This window comes from Phoenix dactylifera, unplaced genomic scaffold, assembly GCF_009389715.1.
Source record: "Phoenix dactylifera cultivar Barhee BC4 unplaced genomic scaffold, palm_55x_up_171113_PBpolish2nd_filt_p 000490F, whole genome shotgun sequence".
In the NCBI taxonomy this organism is placed as follows: domain Eukaryota; kingdom Viridiplantae; phylum Streptophyta; class Magnoliopsida; order Arecales; family Arecaceae; genus Phoenix; species Phoenix dactylifera.
Genome location: NW_024067910.1, coordinates 362352 through 383728, shown reverse-complemented (window position 1 = coordinate 383728; position 21377 = coordinate 362352). Strand labels below are relative to the sequence as shown.

The window sequence follows — 21377 nt, the reverse complement described above, 5'->3', positions numbered from 1 at the left end:
GTTCTTTTCTTCTCCTTCGCTTCATCTTTTTCTTGAGGATATTCTCCTTCCCTTAATCTTTTTAGCCACTGAAAATAATGGCACAGGTTGTTTCTGCATAATATCCTGACAATATAATTTATGGCATACTGATATCATAATTTTGGTCTCACAAGGAAACTATCCCCAGTTAATTATCATGATTCATTCATGATATGCATAACGTCCTTCTACTATAGCAGTAAGCTGTTCCCTTATGTTGGATTTGTGGAACAGTCAAGGGCTAAGGGTCATGAACAATCTTGTTGCTTCTATAGTTCAATTGACAAACTTGACTCAGAATTTTTTGAGCTTGTTAAGATGCCAAGTAGTTTCCATAAGCCAACTATGGCCTTTTATTATTCTAGATTTTAGATATCTTACATCTGATGGTTTTTGTCAAAATCAAAAATTGGATTTTAATTAACTCATGCTGTGTAGTGCATGTGTTGACACATATGAAACATCTTTTAACACAGCATTTCTATATTCTGGAATCCACATATTTTTATTGGATCATCAATTGGGTTATCAATTCAGATCTAGCCCCAATCCAAACTTGATTCAATAAGCTTATCAATTATAATATTAGCATTTAAAGTCAATTATTTTCTAAACAATTCAGGTTAAGACTATAGAATTAGCAGTCCTGAGCTTATGGGCAATCCAGTGACCTCTTACCATATGCATTCACTTCAGAAGGAAGCTTGAAGATGGTAAAAGCAGAGAGTTGGATTTGAACTAGTTGTCATCGTTATCAAATGTCTACCAAAGAAAAGGTAGAATGGCCTTTTTAAACAACATTTGAAACTTACTGAATGAAGTGATAAATTAAAATAACTGTGGTACGAGACTTTTTAACCATTGACAACCTGCCAGCATCAAGTGCCGGCTGAATTGGGGATGGCAATACTTACCCATTTAACTTAATCCAACTGGTAGATTAGATTATCTATTTAATAAAATAGTCTTATCAATATTTAGATTCTAGACCCATTTAATATATAAGTAGAGTTCGGATTGACAAGTTTTTGTCTTTTTTTTATCCAATTGGTCTGACCCGGCCTGATTGCCACCCCTCATTTGATGCTGAGTAATAAATTCTGGAGAGATTTTAAGTTGAATAAGCTGCCAGATTTATTAGCACAGCAGGCACTGCCCAAATAAAAAATAAAATAAACTACAATAAAAATCAGATTAGAGGTTTTTCGGTGGGGATGACCTGGGTGAACTCTTAGAGCTTTGGTTGCAAAATAATCTGATAAAACTTCAGGTGAAAAGACTTCTCAAAAGCTGATCAGCGTGGAGCAATGCATAGTACCTACGTCCAGCAAGTATTGCTTGACAATATTTTCAAGGAGCCGAGCAGAGCACAGAGTTCTTCCTCAACCATCACACAAAAAACTGTTAAAAATTGTTCTCAATGGCTTACCTGCTTAAATAAAAACACCATGCTGCGTACACAATCAAGACCTAACGTTTATAGCATTTAAAACAAAGCAAACTTAACCATCTCACTGAAACAGGTTCGCCAGAAATCCTAACAGAAGCAAAACAAAGTGCCACCTAAACGAGTACAGACTATCTTAAGTCCACATCCCTCATGTAAACCCAAGAGTCCACTAAAAAGACATTGTCATCATGCTCGATATGGATGCAATAATAATGCTTTCTCCTCCTCTTTCAAACAAAGCTAATATACGATGGAAGAGTATTTGCTGCAGTGCTTGCTTCGAAAATACTTCAATCCTCTTCTCTCTCGGGAGGAAGTCCACAAGGCAACAGCATTTTCTGTAAGAAAGATCAAGAAGTAAACTACCATGCAATTCAAATTAGCAAAACAAAAGGAACTATTTGCGCACAAAATTTGGGGATATTTGCATTCTTCCAGAATGGTTCAAGTCATCTTTAGTTCTTTTTCATCAAAAGGAATAGCATATCTTAATAAAACTTTACATAGCAAGATTCACCTAGGTTCCCTAACAAAAGTGCATCATTTCATCCTATATATTAAAGTCATATACATGGCACCCATCACAACTGATGCAATTCAAGGAGCACCAGCACAAGCAATATCAAAGGAATAACAGTGCCATATGGATTAGAAACTAAGAAAGACTCCTTTAATTCACAAGAATCAACTCATAGAATTGGTAGTTGGGAAAATTAATATATTAAATTGCATAAAAATACATATCATATAATTGAGGTATGTTATATTACATGATGTGTATCACTTCATTCAGATTCTTAAATGAAGTTAATGGCTTACCATAATTTGAGTTGAGACCAAAGTGATTCCCTCACCTTACATCAACATATTCTACAAGGGGTACTTTAAGTCACCCTCATAGCATGTCTCTAGGCTAAAAGATCACCAAAATCACCAACCTAGCCTGGACGTTCTTTTACCCCACTTTCAGAAGACCGTTTCACTTGGAAATTATTATTATCCGTCTTCCTCAGGCATAAAAGCATCAACTAAAACTTTAAAATCAGTACTCATCTTTTTGAGAAAAGCTTCAGAAAATGATTTCTTGGAGAGTTGTACTTAGAAGAGAAAAACCAAGTATTATTACGTAAGTTGATAAATTTTGACAAAGCCATCATGGGCCATCTCCAAGCTCAGCTCAGTGACAGCCAAGCTTTACTCTCATGTACCACATTGGTAGGAATAACCCTTATCAAGCATGTTCTTGTTGTTGCTATCATATGTATCCTCATGAAAATCTTAATCCCGAAGGACATCCTTTCAGGGACTAAAGTGCATGGCTTGACTCCTGCAGACTCATTTGAAAAAATATAAACAAACTCCAGTTATTTAAGTGAAACGGAATGCTAAATTTAAAGTTTATTCAAGCCTTGGCATTTATATAAAGCACATGTGGAATTTTTCATAGGCAAGATTCTTATAGATGGCAATCTATTTACACGGAATATCTTACTTCACCAAATTTCTGTTCATAATGATTGACAAAATCCTATCTTTAAAATAGGATTAAATATAGTAGGTTCTAGAATGATCTAATAAATATTGTTATATATATATATATAAATTGCATTTATTCCTTTAAACATTTAAGAATCTCAGTGAAATATCAATGATCACTTGAGACATCATTATAAAGGTTTCCTCATATATTGTGTCACTATAATACCAACTTTTGTAAAGCATCTTAAGAAAGGGTGCTTTGCAACAGTAATCCTGCTCAAGCTTTTCCATTAAAATAATACACTTAGCAAATACATTGTGAACTTTAGGGCCTTGTTATAAAGGAAAGGAACATGTATGTCTGATAGGTATTTATCTCAAATAGTGAACAAACAAAAGGAGAAGCAACTTAAATTCTAAACTTTTCATATGTGAATCAGCACATCATTAAGTTATATGTACTACTTTCACACTTCTGCAGACCCACATATTAAACTTTATTATTTTGGTGGTCTGATGGAAGACAAACACATATGAGGTCTATATAATATATAGAATTATATAGCAATAATATCTAAGAATGCCATACCTGCATAAAATTGTAGCGTTCTCTTCCAATGGATTCATTTTCAGCAATGGCGAAATATGCCAAGAGGGGGTAGTGGCCAATATATGATGCATAACTATCACGTTGGATGTTTACTGCCCATTCACTGTTTTGAAAAAGTGGGACAAACAAATTTAGATCTATAAATTAATCAAATTTACGAAAGTAGGTAAGAAGGGATGATTTATCAATATTTGGAAACTCACAATCTATTCAAGTCAGCATGCCCTGTACCAACATACTTAGCCTGAAGATGCTCAAGCTGAGAATTAATGTTAAACCTGTCGCTGGCCTGAGAACAACACAAAAAAATCAGTTCAGACATATTGTAAGCAAAAAATTTAGTTTTATCTTAAGCCAAAATTCTGACTTCATGGTAGAGCATGATTATGCACAAGTACTAAAGTGTGAATAAAAACATCTGAAATCAATGCATAAAGATAACCATCAACCCTGTGATGATAAAACTAGAGTAGCCCGATATGTCGAAGGAGAAATACTACACTCACAAAGTGATCTACCTCCAGACATGGGTTAAGAATTAATATGATAACAGGCTTACAACGAGCTCCCTAAATAAGCTGCTTTGGTGCACTCGAAGACTTGGTGGGAACCTAAGCAGACTCTTATGGAACAAGGACTGTAGAAAAGCAACTTAAACACTGGGCAGATGCTTTCATCCTACTTTATCAATGGGAAAAAGAAAAAGAAAGACCAATCAACAACTGAATAAAGAAAACTGGATGTCTCCAATGCAACATAGATACTTATAAGAAGGTCCTTTAGGAAGTGATACATGTAGATAAAGATACATAAAAGTTGATGTGCATGATCGTAACAGAGAAACACTAAGGTCATACATCATAACCTTCCGGTCTATGTCCCAGCACTCAGAAAATGGTATATTGGTAAAAAGAAATCATAATAAACATACTTATGAGTTTTAATATCATTAAGAGGGTTTTATTTTTTTCCCTGTTTTTTCTTGGGTAAGCCATTAGAAAAAGGGATGACACAAAAAATGTCCCATGAGCTGGCATTTGAATTTCTCCAAATTATTTAAGCCATCATTAATTATGAGTCCTATCATTAATTATAAGTAATTAATTGTTTGATTAACGTCTTTTAGTTTTTCATGTGAACTTCTAGTATTATGTGTCATCTCTTAGCACTTCATGATGTCTTTTTTCATATTTTGCACTTTCATCCCTTCTAGTCAAGGGTGAATTGATTGTTTTATTTTGTCTGCATAGAGATGGGGACACGTCTCATGTCTATGCCTATATATAGGGGCACTTTGTATGGAATAAGATATATAGTGATAAATTTGACAAGTTGAATGAAAATTCAGCATTAGGCATTGGAGTTGGAGTTCTCCTTTTTTATCTTATGCTCCTATCCTCTTGGTGGATTCCTTGTGGGAGAAGAGCATTTACCTGCTTCCACTTGTGCTATCTCCTTACCTCCGACTCGGCATTTGATCCCCTAATTCTGGTGTCAAGGGATATAAGGTATAAAAAAAGTAAAGGTCACAAAAAAAGAGTGAATTTTCCCAGTGATTAGTTCTTGTGAGAGCACTTATTAATTTCTAGCTGGTAGGTGGCTTCATTTTGATCCAAATTGTTTATAAATATCATGGATTGATAAGGATGAAGGAGGTTCAACCATTATCATCAAGTGCTGAAGACTGTATAAGAGCAGGGGCAGAGTGGTAGTTTGGAATTATAGGATGATACTTTCTCCAAGCTTTCAATGTAAACTTCTTTTTCTCCTATAAGTTTTTTATCTCTTAAACTTCAAGGTTAAGCCTCCTCCTTCCTAGCCATCCATGATGACACTTGAGCCTCTTCCATCCCAAACCATAGAAAATTTGAACTGATACTGATTTAATATAGGTTGTAAAACTGATCACATTGATATCTACCAATTTTTCATCTACCTAAAAGAAAATCACCTATTGAGTGTTGATTTGTCACTTGTCTTAAATAGTTTTACGGTGAATTTTGCACTCAATCTCATTTACGAGCCTTCTAACCCTGCACCTTTGCCTTTATCTCGATCTCTTCTTATACCTCAGTTCTAGCACTCTCTGTTGAAAGAATTATATTCAATTGTTTATCCTTTATTGAGTTACCTATTGTTTCTACTTCTCAGAAATTAATCAAGAAGCCACAAGGATTACCTGTTTCCTTTTCCTAGTATTCAAATAAACTTATTATTTCACTATCTCAATTTCAGTTGATTCATCTATAGAATCCTCACTTTTAATTTTTTTTGGAAAAAATCACATAGCCCAAACAAAAATCATCCACCAGTCCTCCATGGAAGACAAGCAAAATGATCAAGAATTGGAATCCAATTGTGGAAGAACAAAACAGAATATCATTATAATATGTCTCTTGGATACGTAGACTAGCTAGAGGTATTCAGAAAATCCACTCATTAGGTGGAAGAAATAGGAAATAAACTGATTTCGATCCAAAACTCAATACTAGTGCCTCATCTAACAAAGGTAAAATAGTATGTTTCTTTAGGTTCCCCCCTGAGATAAATCTACAAAGCACTCATATATGTGTTAGTTTCATCCATCTTATTTCTCAGTGAAATTCTATACGGATCAAGTTGCGACCTGCAAACCATGACATTTGCCAATTATCTGTGACTAATCCAATGCTTTGGGAGATATTTATTTGGCCTACACATAATTACATCCAGAAAGCAAGATAAAATCAAAGTCATCATATAGATGTATATTGTATACATTCACCAAATTTGCCACAGAAAACTGTGAAAATCTCCTCCACGTCAATGCTTTTCACAGCCGCAATTTCCACTTGGTCAATTTCTATAGGATTTGCCCAGTTACCAACAAAAAAGAAAAGCAGAGGTAAGAATTTATTGAAATTTTGCCTTCTGATGGATCTAAATTAGTTCAGATGTATAACCTTCCCTTTGAAAAAGAATTTATAGAGAGAAAGAGAAGGCATAATTTGTTTTTTTTGCTTCTTCATTGCTTATTTTCTTCCTATATAAGTTTGTTTTACCTACCCTAATTTCTCAAATTAATTCATTTTATTCCCTCCATAAAAAATATAAGTTCCTTTCACTCTATTAGGCTCATGTTCGAATAATTATTCTAAACTTCCCCTTACACTAATCTTTCTTTACTTTTTTTCCCTGACTTGTCTCGGTACACCCCAAAATAGAGTGCGCTTAACTACCAAAAAATAACAGAACATATTTTCACTCCATCTACCAGCGTCATGAAGAACAATTTGCAATGCATATGACAGTAGATTGAAGCTCCAAATTCAGCAAAGATATATTATCAATCAGAGTGTCTTTAATTGTTAAAAATAGAAAAAGAAGTGCAGCTTTGTTTGTTTGAAAAACTAAAAAATGACAAAAATAAATATTTCACAAGTAGTTTACATCCAATCTATACTGAAGGAGTGAATTTTCTTTAGAGTTTCAAGTGATTCTACTTATTTCACATACTGAAATAAACAGTTGGCTGATTGTCAATTTCCCACGTAAGCTAACTAATCATATCTTAAGAAAAAGTCAAATAACTTCGCACTATTCGCAACAATACCAAGAATCAGATATACTCCCACCCTAAATAGCCTTGCAAATTTATAGCCATATTTCACATGTATTAAATATGACTAATGCCAAAGCATATATGATCCATCAACAAGTTCAGCTAGAAGCAGAGTAGCCAAATAATCCAGAATAGCAGACAAAGAACCAACCATGTATCAAAAGGATGCAACAACTAGGAGACGATAATACTGAAAGAAACTAAGCTAAGCATAAATAATAACGAATCAAATTCTAAAATTTATTTCAATACCTAGTTTAGTCATCTAACAATGTTGATATTTATCAAAAGTAGGCCTTTTCTATGCTTTAAGTACCAAACTACGAACTAGGGTTTCTAAATTTATAAAAACAAAAGCCCTAGAAGGGCAAGCAGACTGATTTAGACTATTCAATTCAAGCCTATAAATTTTCTTCATATTTTTCCTTCGCTTTCAACTCCAGTGAGGACTTAGGGTTCAAAGTTAAGCAAAAAAGAAACTAATCGACCCACAAAAACTAGCAAAGGAGGGAACATTCCTAGGGTTTTGGATCAAGAGGCATTAATCCAAAACACCACAGATTAATTCAGAGGAGAAATCGGAGTACCTGCATGGTTCTCGTTGGAAATTCGCTCTCGAGCTTGGAAGGGGATCGCCCTCAGCCGGTCTGCCCAACATTTTAGATATTGGGGGCACGAGGCGGCGGAAGACCGCGCGTATAGAAATTTCTATGCGGTCTCCAAGTTGGACCCGGATCTGAGCCATTTGGGATCTATATGGCCTTCTCAACAGAGCCAATATGGACCGCCTAAGGCCCACCGCAGTCCCAAAAAAGCTCCCTGCGAAACAGTTCCAAATCCCAGAGGCATTTCAGTTTTTCTGGCTGTTCTCCTCTCCCCCCTCCTCGGCTTCTCGGAGTTCTCTCCTCTCCAGAGAAAGAAGGGGAGCCAGAGAGCTGAGAGAGAGAGGTTTTTCATTTCTGAGAGAGACTCTCCTCTCTCGGCAGGAGCCGCAGGACATCTCCCTTCGAGGCCGAGGCGCGAGTCGCGAGAGCGAACCGGCGAAGAACGCTTCTAGATCTGGCGCCGGCAGGTGGAAGTAGCTGTTCTTGGCCTCTTGGGCGAAGCCCTCGCCGGCGACTTCTTCTCCTTCGGCGGCGGGCACGGCAGCACCGCCGGGATCCGGCACTCCACCCTCTTCGGCGTCTCCCGCCAGTCTCTCTTTCTTCTCTCTCCCAGAGGACCCAGACAAGCCCTTTTTGGCTCTTTCTCTATTTTTCAGGCAAGCCCTCTTCCCTCTTCGACTTGAGAATGCAAGGAAAGCCTCGACTTGAGAATGCAAGGAAAGCCTCGACTTGAAAATGCAAGAAAAGATAGTCTTTTCAAGTTGCCCCCTGACGTTCCAATTTTTTCACGTTGGTTCTTTCTTCTTTAAAAATTTGCAATCAAGTCCCCTATATTTTCTGACGCAATGTGAATCCAGTGATACAACCGTGGTGGGCATCAGAAGACCAGAACAGCCATAGCTCTCATCCCAAGAGGATTTAGGATGGTTATTTGGACTAAAATATCAGTCACAAAAATAGTAATTTCTTGATTATCAATTTCCTCATCCAAAAAAAAAAAATATTTTTAACTAATGAAATATATTTTCTTTTTTTTCTTTTTCTAATCTTTAAAGTTTGAATTCATGATTGTTTTGCTTCTAGGATTTCAGTTCTTGTTGTTCTTGTTGCGACTTCGGCTCTTCTCCAACTCCACCCGTCAGTCTCCAGCACCGTTTCAAATGTCTAATAGAAAATATGAATATAAAAAAAAGTACAAATCCCATGCTTGTATGGAGACCCATGATCCATATGGACTATGAATCAAATCTGCTCTAATACTATTTATAAAAATTTAGAAACGCATCAAAAAAGTATTATTTATATTTTTTAGTCCTATAATGATCACCAAAAAAAAGGATTTGTCTGACTGACAAGTTATGCATTACTCCTTTGCAAAGCAAGCTAGCTAACACTTATTATGAATCAAGTGGTAGACATTTGACTTAGTTATTAGCACAATGATGCTCTCATGCAAATTATTGTCATATGTATTGTTTTCATAAGCTCATCTTTCCTCGTAAATTATATGTATTGTATGGAGAGAATTAGCGAAAGGTATATAGTGCATGATCTTTAGAAACAAATTTTCGGGTGAAGAAGATATAATCAAGTTAGCAAGCAGATTGTTTTGGCCGCATTAGCTGGACTTAATTTCCTCTCTCAGGACTGCTATTGCTATTAGAGTATTCCAACAAGCTAGGATTTCAGTGAGCAAATCCAGTTGTATTTTTCATTTTATTCTTGTCAGGATGGAGTGTAATCTCTTCTTGTTAATTAGCTTTATGTTCTTCTCATCACTACTCCTCCTTGGTTAACTTCCAGCTGAGACCTGACATGGAGAAGAGGGTAGAAACAGGAACATGTCTGTTGTTTACTCTCAAAAGGAAATGTTCTGCTGTTCCTCAAATGTATACAGATTTTTAGCCATCTTTTAGATTTCCAGACATGCACGCGTGCGAGACAGGAACATCTCAGACTCTTCTAAAATGATAGAGTTTGTCCCCGGCAATCTATGGCTGCATTCGATAACAAATGAAGTGGTCTTCTCCTCACTGTTTGTCATGGCTGCTCCTTTTGTTTCTCTCTCTCATATCACTGTGAAAGACAACCAGAAAGACCCCACATTAATAGAATTTTCACTGCTGCACAAGCTTACTTCCAATTTTTTGTTTCTTTTCATGAGATGACCTAATTTGAGTCTACGTATACAGATGTTGTGGGACACCAAAAGATGCACAGTTCTGATTTTAGATGTACTTTCCACTATGGTGTTGAGATCTAACAATTTCCAAGATCAACCAAACATTGATAAACTCTTGGTTCACAAAGATATTGTTTGCTTGATTATCAATTCTGTTGTCTTGGAAAAGGTGAGGTGCAATTGGGACTATTATAATGCAGGATCCGACCATTATTCGGCTTGACCCGGACCTAATCCATAACCAAACTTAATAATTATGCCTTAAAAAGTTCAAAATTAAGAAAGAAACCATCCCAAACCTATCGATTCATGGGTTGGATCTTCTTTGACATCTCATAAGATCCATTAACTTGAAGCCAATTTGGGTTGGATCTAGGTCCAGTCAGACTTAATCCAATCCAACCCAACTTTCCCACTTCCAGTGATGGGAAAGGTGCAGCTTTACAAGAAGAGGAGAAAGTGGGGAAGGATCCATTGTCTAGCTGTAATTTTTAAATCTCTACAACTTTTATGGATTTTAGTTGCCTTGATTTAACAAAAGAAGAAAAAGAAGCATTGCTTATTGGAGGACTTTCCCCCCTCCTGCTTTCTTGTTTTCTGTAATATATCCTTTCTTTTAATCATCATTTCTGACATTGACATCTCCATCTATGTATCATCCTATGTTCAATCCATAATTAGATTGACTAAAACATGTTCAGTAATGAAAAGTGAGATCCACTATTATTAATTAGCAAATTTGGGGCTTGGTCACTGCTGAATTTTATATCTAAGCTAACAAGAAGCATTAAATGAGTAAGATATCAGAGCACCATTCATTGCCCCCACCTTTTAGGTCTCAAATCTTTTTCCATGCCATCACTATGGAGCAATGATAATTCAATGTGATATTAGCAGCACCAATTGTGTTAGAGAGAGAGAGAGAGAGAGCTTTACAAGGATAAAAAGTAACTTTTTAGTATAATCATGAACAACAGAAGAAGCAGATCATCAGAAGCAATATTAGCTTTACAACAGAAGCTTCTTCTGTTCTATTTTCACTCCAGAGAGATACATCTGATCACAACCAATCCCCATATATAAAAAATATAAGTCAGAAAAATTGAAACAAAAGAGTGACACAGAATATAGGTTCTTAAAAGGGAACACTAGTAATGGAAGATCCTCTCTCAACTATCTCCATTTCTGTGGTCCCATAGAAGGGCAGATTAATTCAGAGGAGAAATCGGAGTACCTGCATGGTTCTCGCTGGAAATTCGCTCTCGAGCTTGGAAGGGGATCGCTCTCAGCCAGCCTGCCCGACGCTTTAGATATTGGGGGCACGAGGCGGCGGGAGACCGCGCGTATAGAAATTTCTATGCGGTCTCCAAGTTGGACCCGGATCTGAGCCATTTGGGATCTAGATGGATCCAATATGGACCGCCTAAGGCCCCCGGCCCAAGGAAGGCCCACCGCAGTTCCAAAAAAGTTACCTAATTTGTTTTTTTTGCTTCTTCATTGCTTATTTTCTTCCTATAACAGTTTGTTTTACCTACCCTAATTTCTCAAATTAATTCATTTTATTCCCTCCTCCATAAAAAATATAAGTTCCTTTCACTCTATTAGGCTCATGTTCGAATAATTATTCTAAACTTCCCCTTACACTAATCTTTCTTTACTTTTTTTCCCTGACTTGTCTCGGTACACCCCAAAATAGAGTGCTCTTAACTACCAAAAAATAACAGAACATATTTTCACTCCATCTACCAGCGTCATGAAGAACAATTTGCAATGCATATGACAGCTAGATTGAAGCTCCAAATTCAGCAAAGATATATTATCAATCAGAGTGTCTTTAATTGTTAAAAATAGAAAAAGAAGTGCAGCTTGGTTTGTTTGAAAAACTAAAAAATGACAAAAATAAATATTTCACAAGTGGTTTACATCCAATCTATACTGAAGGAGTGAATTTTCTTTAGAGTTTCAAGTGATTCTACTTATTTCACATACTGAAATAAACAGTTGGCTGATTGTCAATTTCCCATGTAAGCTAACTAATCATATCTTAAGAAAAAGTCAAATAACTTCGCACTGTTCGCAACAATACCAAGAATCAGATATACTCCCACCCTAAATAGCCTTGCAAATTTATAGCCATATTTCACATGTATTAAATATGACTAATGCCAAAGCATATATGATCCATCAGCAAGTTCAGCTAGAAGCAGAGTAGCCAAATACTCCAGAATAGCAGACAAGGAACCAACCATGTATCAAAAGGATGCAACAACTAGGAGACGATAATACTGAAAGAAACTAAGCTAAGCATAAATAATAACGAATCAAATCCTAAAATTTATTTCAATGCCTAGTTTTAGTCATCTAACAATGTTGATATTTATCAAAAGAAGGCCTTTTCTATGCTTTAAGTACCAAACTACGAACTAGGGTTTCTAAATTTATAAAAACAAAAGCTCTAGAAGGGCACGCAGCCTGATTTAGACTATTCAATTCAAGCCTATAAATTTTCTTCATATTTTTCCTTCATTTTCAACTCCAGTGAGGACCTAGGGTTCAAAATTAAGCAAAAAAGAAACTAATCGACCCACAAAAACTAGCAAAGGAGGGAACATTCCTAGGGTTTTGGATCAAAAGGCATTAATCCAAAACCCCACAGATTAATTCAGAGGAGAAATCGGAGTACCTGCATGGTTCTCGCTGAAAATTCGCTCTCGAGCTTGGAAGGGGATCGCTCTCCGCTTGGACGACCCAGACAAGCCCTCTTTGGCTCCTTCTCTATTTTTCAGGCAGGCCCTCTGCCCTCTTCGACTTGAGAATACAAGAAAAGATGGTCTTTTCAAGTTGCCCCCTGACATTCCAATGTTTTCACGTTGATCCTTTCTTCTTTAAAAATTTGCAATCCAGTTACCCATATTTTCTGACGCAATGTGAATTGTGATGCAACCATGATGGGCATCAAAAGACAAGAACAGCCATAGCTCTCATCCGAAGAGGATTTAGGATGGTTATTTGAACTAAAATATCAGTCACAAAAATAGTAATTTCTTGATTATCAATTTCTTCATCCAAAAAAAATATTTTTTACTAATGAAATATATTTTCTTTTTCTATTCTTTTTCTAATCTTTGAAGTTTGAATTCAGGATTGTTTTGCTTCTCAGGATTTCAGCTACTCATACGTGTTCTTGTTGCGACTTCGGCCTCTTCTCCAACTCCACTCGCCAGTTTCCGGCACCGCTTCAAATGTCTAATAGAAAATATGAACGTGGGTATGAAAAAAAAGGTACAAAAGTTTAATGAATCTTGAGTACAAAAATTTGATTAGTAACTTTTGCATCTCAAAAAGCTAGACTTATTATTTTTAAATAAATTTTTAAAATATTTTGCACTTATTAAAATTTTTTATCACTTTTTTAAAAAGAATAAGACCTCTCTTAGTGAGTTTACTTTAGGCCCCCAAATGCATTAAGCCGTCTCAGTGTGGAACTAAACCCATGCTTGCATGGAGACCCATGATCCAATGATCCATATGGACTGTGAATCAAATCTGTTCTAATACTATTTATAAAAATTTAGAAACTCATCAAAAAAGTATTATTTATATTTTTTAGTCCTATAATGTGATCATCAAAGAAAAGATTTGTCTAACTGACAAGTTATGCATTACTCCTTTGCAAAGCAAGCTAGCTAACACTTATTATGAATCAAGTGGTAGACATTTCACTTAGTTATTAGCACAATGATGCTCTCATGCAAATTATTGTAATATGTATTGTTTTCATGAGCTCATCTTTCCTCTTAAATTATATGTATTGTATGGAGAGAATTAGCGAAAGGTATATAGTGCATGACCTTTAGAAACAAATTTTCAGGTGAAGAAGATATAATCAAGTTAGCTAGCAGATTGTTTTGGCCGCATTAGCTGGACTTAATTCCCTCTCTCAGGACTGCTATTGCTATTAGAGTATTCCAACAAGCTAGGATTTCAGTTAGGAAATCCAGTTGTAATTTTCATTTTATTTTTGTCTGGATGGAGTGTAATCTCTTCTTGTTAATTAGCTTTATGTTGTTCTCATCACTACTCCTCCTTGGTTAACTTCCAGTTGAGACCTGACATGGAGAAGAGGGTAGAAACAGGAACATGTCTGCTGTTTACTCTCAAAAGGAAATGTTCTGCTGTTCCTCAAATGTGTATAGATTTTTAGCCATCTGTTAGATTTCCAGACATGCACGCGTGCGAGACAGGAACATCTCACCCTCTTCTAAAATGATAAGTCTGTCCCCCGCAATCTATGGCTGCATTCAATAACAAATGAAGTGGTCTTCTCCTCACTGTTTGTCATGGATGCTCCCTTTGTTTCTCTCTCTCTTATCACTGTGAAAAACAACTAGAAAGACCCCACATTAATAGAATTTTCACTGCTGCACAAGCTTACTTCCAATTTTTTGTTTCCTTTCATGAGATGACCTAATTTGAGTCTATGTATACAGATGTTGTGGGACACCAAAAGATAGATGTACTTTCCATTTTCACTCTCAGTAGTGTTGAGATCTAACAATTTCCAAGATCAACCAAACATTGATAAACTCTTGGTTCACAAAGATATTGTTTGCTTGATTATCAATTCTGTTGTCTTGGAAAAGGTGAGGTGCAATTGGGACTATTATAATGCAGGATCCGACCATTATTCGGCTTGACCCGGACCTAATCCATAACCAAACTTAATAATTATGCCTTAAAAAGTTCAAAATTAAGAAAGAAACCATCCCAAACCTATCGATTCATGGGTTGGATCTTCTTTGACATCTCATAAGATCCATTAACTTGAAGCCAATTTGGGTTGGATCTAGGTCCAGTCAGACTTAATCCAATCCAACCCAACTTTCCCACTTCCAGTGATGGGAAAGGTGCAGCTTTACAAGAAGAGGAGAAAGTGGGGAAGGATCCATTGTCTAGCTGTAATTTTAAATCTCTACAACTTTTATGGATTTTAGTTGCCTTGATTTAACAAAAGAAGAAAAAGAAGCATTGCTTATTGGAGGACTTTCCCCCCTCCTGCTTTCTTGTTTTCTGTAATATATCCTTTCTTTTAATCATCATTTCTGACATTGACATCTCCATCTATGTATCATCCTATGTTCAATCCATAATTAGATTGACTAAAACATGTTCAGTAATGAAAAGTGAGATCCACTATTATTAATTAGCAAATTTGGGGCTTGGTCACTGCTGAATTTTATATCTAAGCTAACAAGAAGCATTAAATGAGTAAGATATCAGAGCACCATTCATTGCCCCCACCTTTTAGGTCTCAAATCTTTTTCCATGCCATCACTATGGAGCAATGATAATTCAATGTGATATTAGCAGCACCAATTGTGTTAGAGAGAGAGAGAGAGAGCTTTACAAGGATAAAAAGTAACTTTTTAGTATAATCATGAACAACAGAAGAAGCAGATCATCAGAAGCAATATTAGCTTTACAACAGAAGCTTCTTCTGTTCTATTTTCACTCCAGAGAGATACATCTGATCACAACCAATCCCCATATATAAAAAATATAAGTCAGAAAAATTGAAACAAAAAAGTGACACAGAATATAGGTTCTTAAAAGGGAACACTAGTAATGGAAGATCCTCTCTCAACTATCTCCATTTCTGTGGTCCCATAGAAGGGCAGTCCACTTGAGAACTCCCCAAACTCAATATTCTTCAGCTCAAAAAGATCAGAGCTGGAGTCAGTCTCCCCTCCATTATCCTCCATACTCTCCTCCTTTCTTCTAAACTCATCCCCACATTCCCCATGCTTCTCGAAGAACCCCTCTTTATTTCTATGTAACACCCATCTGTTCTCCAACAGCCCTTCATTCCAAGCCACATCAAGCTTCCCACCACCCAAAACCTTGCTTTTGTCATGAAGTCTATCACTGAACTTAGCTATCTCAGCTAGCCAAGTCTCCCCTTGTACCCTTCTCTCATCCCAAACCTCTCTTTGTGGACAGAAAGTTGCCACCTTTGGCTGGCCATGGGCCAACTTATAGCTTCCGTACTGTTCCTCCTGCGACTTTGCTGGGATGTTGGTGTGAGGGGGAGGGGTGCTCCGGGAGTGGAACTCCTCCTCCTACTCCTCCCTCCAGGCCTCTCTTCTAACTCTCCATCCTTCGATGACTTGGCGGTGGTGCAAGTATGATGCAGATGCATGAACATCAGACAACTTGCATGCCATTTTCAGAGTATTAAATGGCCGAATTTAGAAAAGTTATTAACATAAAGGTTTCAGGTCTCTTTCTCTTCTTTCCAACAAGCCTAAGAACATTAAAATCCGAGTTATGGTTGGAAAGTTATAGGTATTTCAAGAGGCAGGTGTCTTTTGACCTTTTAAATTCCCTAAGAGAATTTAGTTGGTTTTGATGTCTTTTATTGTGTGAGTTACCCATATTAAGGTGACTTTTGATCTTTCATTTTCTTTTGTCTTTTCATGTTACCCATGACTTGTCTATAAATAGTCATGAATTGTAATGAGAAGGCATCCAAGTATTTGAATGAAAGTTATCTTCCTCCTTGCACAAGAAATTTATCTTATCTTTTCTCCCACTTCCATTGGATTGCAAATTGATCCAAGCGGTATCAAAGACTTGGATTTCCTCTTAGAACCAGTTTGGTTAAATATAGAGTTTAGAAAGCTAGCCAACCTAGTACCAGGGGAGCTTGGTTGCTTACCCTTCCTCTCATTGGAATGGCATTTCTCCACCCCTTGGCACTCTTGGGGAGGTATGGTCGTCATTGGTGTGTCCAAACTTTTCCTCTCTTCCCTCCAAAGCACACCGTCTTCCCCAATGACTCTCTGAGGACCAATTCTTCTGGCGAGACCAACTTCGTCCATGGCACCGGCAAAGTAGCGTACTGCCTCAAAGACGTCGAGCTCACCAGAGTCATGCCGACGGTGAGCTCGCCTGGAGCGGACGCTGTTGTCAGTGTTTGACAGCCCGATGGAGGACATTCTAGAGGAGTGGGTGCACAAGGACATGGATGTGTGGATTCCCTGCATGGGGTTGTCGGATGGTTCTTATAGGCTGGAGATAGTGGAGGAGGCTTGAGAGAGACTGGTGAAATGAAGGTGGCCTTTGGAATGGAGGAGAGTGGTGGACTGGTGAGGGGGGACAACACTTTTTAACTCCACCCACCACCACTAGAACAATGCATGCTTGAGAATTGCTTGATGAGAGGCCAACCTAACGCTATTTATGCTGCCCAACAGTACAGAGAGAAGGAAAAAGGCAGCAAGGTGGGATCTTGAACAGTGTTACAGCCTAGCATGTGATGAAGATGTTGGGAAAAAAGAGTTTCGCCTCCTTTGGTTTATTGGCCAGGCTTCATTGGAGGAGATTTTTGGCTTGATTGGGTTTCATAAATATGTCAACAAGAGAACATTATTCTTTTAACTTCTTTTGGATTTTATATCCACTAGGTAGCTTTTTCTAGGAGCCAAAGCCATCTCTGTCTTATGTTGTGAAGAAGATGCTTTACTTTTTGGGAGCTGATCGGGACATAGATGTGACCAAGGGAGGTTGTTTTAAAACCTTAAGCTTGCATTTTGCAGTAAATATGAGAAAGAAAAACATTTTCATGTTATAAGAAGAGGAAGAAGGGAGAAGAATGATAGACATGAGAAACACACTGAAGCCTACTTCTGATCGCAATTCAGCTCTATTCCTTGCTGTTGCTCTGTTCCTAGTAGTTTTGCTTGTTAGAACTTTCTTCAAAATTCTTACAACCTTGTAACCTTTTATTCTTTCCTTGTACCTTCTGAAGCTCCAGAGTTCTTTTGTAAACAGTTTCCTCAATAAAGTTGGGCGGCATGGCCTCCCGTTCTCTCTCTCTCTCTCAAAAAAAAAAAAACAACTTATTGATGCAAAAAAAGATAGACATGAGAAACACAAACTGTGAGATATGGGGCCCGTTCCTATTTTTGGGAGGACCAGAACAGAGGATCGCGATTGCGATCCTCTCCGGCTCCTTCGGGGACAAATGGGGCAAGGGCGCCGCGGGTATCCCGCGGCACCCCCCCTCCGGTCACACCGCGGCCGATCATGGCCGCGGATCGCGCTCGACCGCCGCGATTTTCGCGGCGGAGGGCCGTTATGATGGGCGATTTTCAATACCTAGTTTAGTCATCTAACAATGTTGATATTTATCAAAAGTAGGCCTTTTCTATGCTTTAAGTACCAAACTACGAACTAGGGTTTCTAAATTTATAAAAACAAAAGCTCTAGAAGGGCACGCAGCCTGATTTAGACTATTCAATTCAAGCCTATAAATTTTCTTCATATTTTTCCTTCGCTTTCAACTCCAGTGAGGACTTAGAGTTCAAAATTAAGCAAAAAAGAAACTAATCGACCCACAAAAACTAGCAAAGGAGGGAACATTCCTAGGGTTTTGGATCAAAAGGCATTAATCCAAAACCCCACAGATTAATTCAGAGGAGAAATCGGAGTACCTGCATGGTTCTCGCTGGAAATTCGCTCTCGAGCTTGGAAGGGGATCGCTCTCCGCTTGGACGACCCAGACAAGCCCTCTTTGGCTCCTTCTCTGTTTTTCAGGCAGGCCCTCTGCCCTCTTCGACTTGTATTCAAGATGGTCTTTTCAAGTTGCCCCCTGACGTTCCAATGTTTTCACGTTGATCCTTTCTTCTTTAAAGATGGTTATTTGAACCTAAAAAAAAAAAACAACTTATTGATGCAAAAAAAGATAGACATGAGAAACACAAACATGCTTCTTCAAGGCTTGAGGTGTTTCTGGGAAGATCTCAAAGTACAGGTTCTGAAAGGTTTCTTTCAAGCATATATTGTAATATGCCTTCTGATTATTTCTTTGAATGTTGTTTTGGGTTTAATTCTTGGATAATTCTTTCGGCAGAGAAGTTATACCTTAAAAGCAGGGTTCTGACCATACTGTTACAGCTATGATGAATGATGGTCTAATTCCGAAATTTGCATAATATTATAAGCAACCATTAACTGAAAATTTAAAAGAAAACTACTTTAACAGTAATCTTCTTTTTTTTCTTTCAGATTATGGTGGCTAATTTAGCATTAATATGTTAAAAGATGGCTTTGCTTGATTCACAATGTGCAGTGCTATTCTTCAGAATTATTTCTTGAGAAAAAAGATGTCAAAAAAGAATTTATCAATTAAATTTCATAAGCAAACATTAGATTCAAATATAGATAATTTATTGCTATAAACTTCCACATCTATATACGACAGGCATTGTGTGTGTGTTTTGAGCAAAAGATAAGGATCATGTTATCCGGCCAGTATGTGCATTGTAGCTTTAAACTGTGATAATGGCCGTCGCAGGCAACCATGATTGGAATGCTGTGCAGAATCTATGTAGAATCTTCCACAAGAACTACTACTCTACTAGACTGTTTATACCAAAAAGCATTCGCAACTCAAACTGTAAACGAAAAAAAAAATAAAAAAATAAATGAAGAAAACAGAGCCAAAATTTTAGACCCCATAGAGAATAGAAGAAGCTAGCCTAGGATAAACCCCACAGAGAATAGAAGAAGGGAGGAACCGAAAAAAGATCACCCCAGCCGAAAGAAGAAAAGGTGGATCATTTTTACCTCGGTAGAGCAGAGGATCCGACCTCTTTAGGAGCAGTCGAGCAGAGATTCAACCTTGGTTCCCAGGACCCGTCGAGCCGCCGCGGTCACCGTCGATGGGGAGGCCGAAGTTGTCGGCACGGGGGAGGAGAGGGCGGAGGTGGAGGTCCGGAGGAGAGGACTCGGGAGGCGAAGAATCAGGAGGAGAGGAGAGGGGAGAGACTCGAGAGAGACTGAGGGAGGGAATAGAGCTCGGGCGGGGCACAAACCCTAACCCTAAGTCCCTAACTAAGGAGAAGTCGCGGACGGTGGAGTGTGGTCCTCGAGCCGCCGCGGTGGCCGTCGATGGAGAGGCCGAACTTATCCACACGGAGGAGGAGAGGGCGGAGGCGGTGGTCTGGAGGAGAGGGCTTGGGAGGCGAAGAATCGGGAGGAGAGGAGAGGGGACTAGGGAAGAAACTTGAGACTTGAGAGGCGACGGCAGCACAAACCCTAAATCCCCAAGGCCACGAACTCACGAAGTCGAGAAGTCGCGGGCGGTGGACGGGTTAAACGGGTCGCGCTGAAGTTGGGCCGACGCGGGAAGTTGGGCCGATGCAAATAAAACGGGCTGAAGCGGGTCTATCAGCCCAATAGCTAAACGGGTTAAACGGATTACACGGGTCAGACATCTGAAATCCATATCTGACCCAATTAATAAACGGATCAGACATTTAAAACCCGTATCCGACCCAAACCCATTTAGACCAAACCCAAACCTGTTTATGGCGGGTCGAACGCGGGTCGGATTGGCGGGTCAGGTCATATTTTGCCACCCCTAGTTATCCCTCCATCACACAATATTGTCTCCTGTGGATTTTCAATAGGCAAGCATTAACTTATTCAAGGCATCCAATTATCTACATTTCTCTGGGTCCCTCCTTCAAACCACGTAGTGCATTGCTTCTACTTTGGTTATAAACAGGGGCAACACCAAAGAATAATGGGTGTGTAAGTAGAATTGAAAAAGAGTACACTTTTTAACTGTAGTGGCCCCATATACTGGTGCAAACAATCCAGGCCAAGCTGCTCAGCTCGGCTCAGTATGTTGGAAGAGCTTCTTGAGCTTAGCTCGAGCTCGGGCTAAGCTTTGGATCAGCACGGTTCAGCCAAACTTTGAGCCGAGCTTTAACTTAGCGAAGCCTGATTTCTCTATTATTTTTCAAATCGAACCATTGTTCAAGCTCAGTTGTTTTGGAGCAGAGCTTCAAAAAAAGAATATATATATATATATATATATATATATATATATATATATATATATATATATATATATATATTTGAGCTTGGCTAGTTAATTTTTCGATCGGGTCAAGTTTGAACCAGCAAACCCTAGCACCCGATGTGTTGATAAATGAATCAACTTTGCTTCCCCAAACTTCCTTGGAGCAATGTTAATTGAAAATGTTAAAGACATCCATGCATGACTTATCGATGTTTATGCCTGCATGCGTATATCAAGGGTTGTGGAGTCAAATTAATGTAAGTCAAGATGCTAACTTAAAGCAAACCAGATATTATGGGATCAAAAGAACATGGCAGCAAGTGGCATGCACGATGCCACACCACGTGGCACATGTTCCAAACCTTGAGAGGCCCACAAAAGAAACAGTGTGAAGCTCCTGGCTGACTGCCACAACAAGCAAAGGCCCTGTTACGCCATTTGAGGGCCAAGGTATCACGAATCTTTGGCAGAGTTAATCCAAGCCAAGTTTGGGGAGTCACTCTTATCATTTCTTTGTATGGTTGCTTTCGTTCTTTTCTGGGGTACATGTATGGTT

At 38.2% G+C, this 21377-nt stretch overlaps 1 protein-coding gene across 4 annotated transcripts; it reads right to left on the bottom strand.

Annotated features, from left to right (window-relative positions):
• Positions 1 to 1399: 1399 nt before the first annotated feature.
• On the bottom strand, positions 1400 to 20076 carry LOC120106212 (uncharacterized protein At4g14342). 4 transcript variants are annotated; one of them, XM_039119136.1, is made up of 5 exons: positions 19579 to 20076; positions 18444 to 18658; positions 3764 to 3849; positions 3540 to 3663; positions 1400 to 1809 (listed from the first exon to the last, which is right to left on the bottom strand). In XM_039119136.1, exons 2-5 carry the CDS (start codon positions 18447 to 18449, stop codon positions 1762 to 1764), a joined length of 264 nt encoding a protein of 87 aa, XP_038975064.1. In that variant the 5' UTR covers positions 18450 to 18658; positions 19579 to 20076; the 3' UTR covers positions 1400 to 1761. The 4 variants fall into 4 exon arrangements, with proteins under 4 accessions (XP_038975064.1, XP_038975063.1, XP_038975065.1 ...); XM_039119135.1 differs by lacking the exons at positions 18444 to 18658; positions 19579 to 20076 and adding an exon at positions 12632 to 12772; XM_039119137.1 differs by lacking the exons at positions 18444 to 18658; positions 19579 to 20076 and adding an exon at positions 11183 to 11285.
• Between the last annotated feature and the right edge of the window lie 1301 nt (positions 20077 to 21377).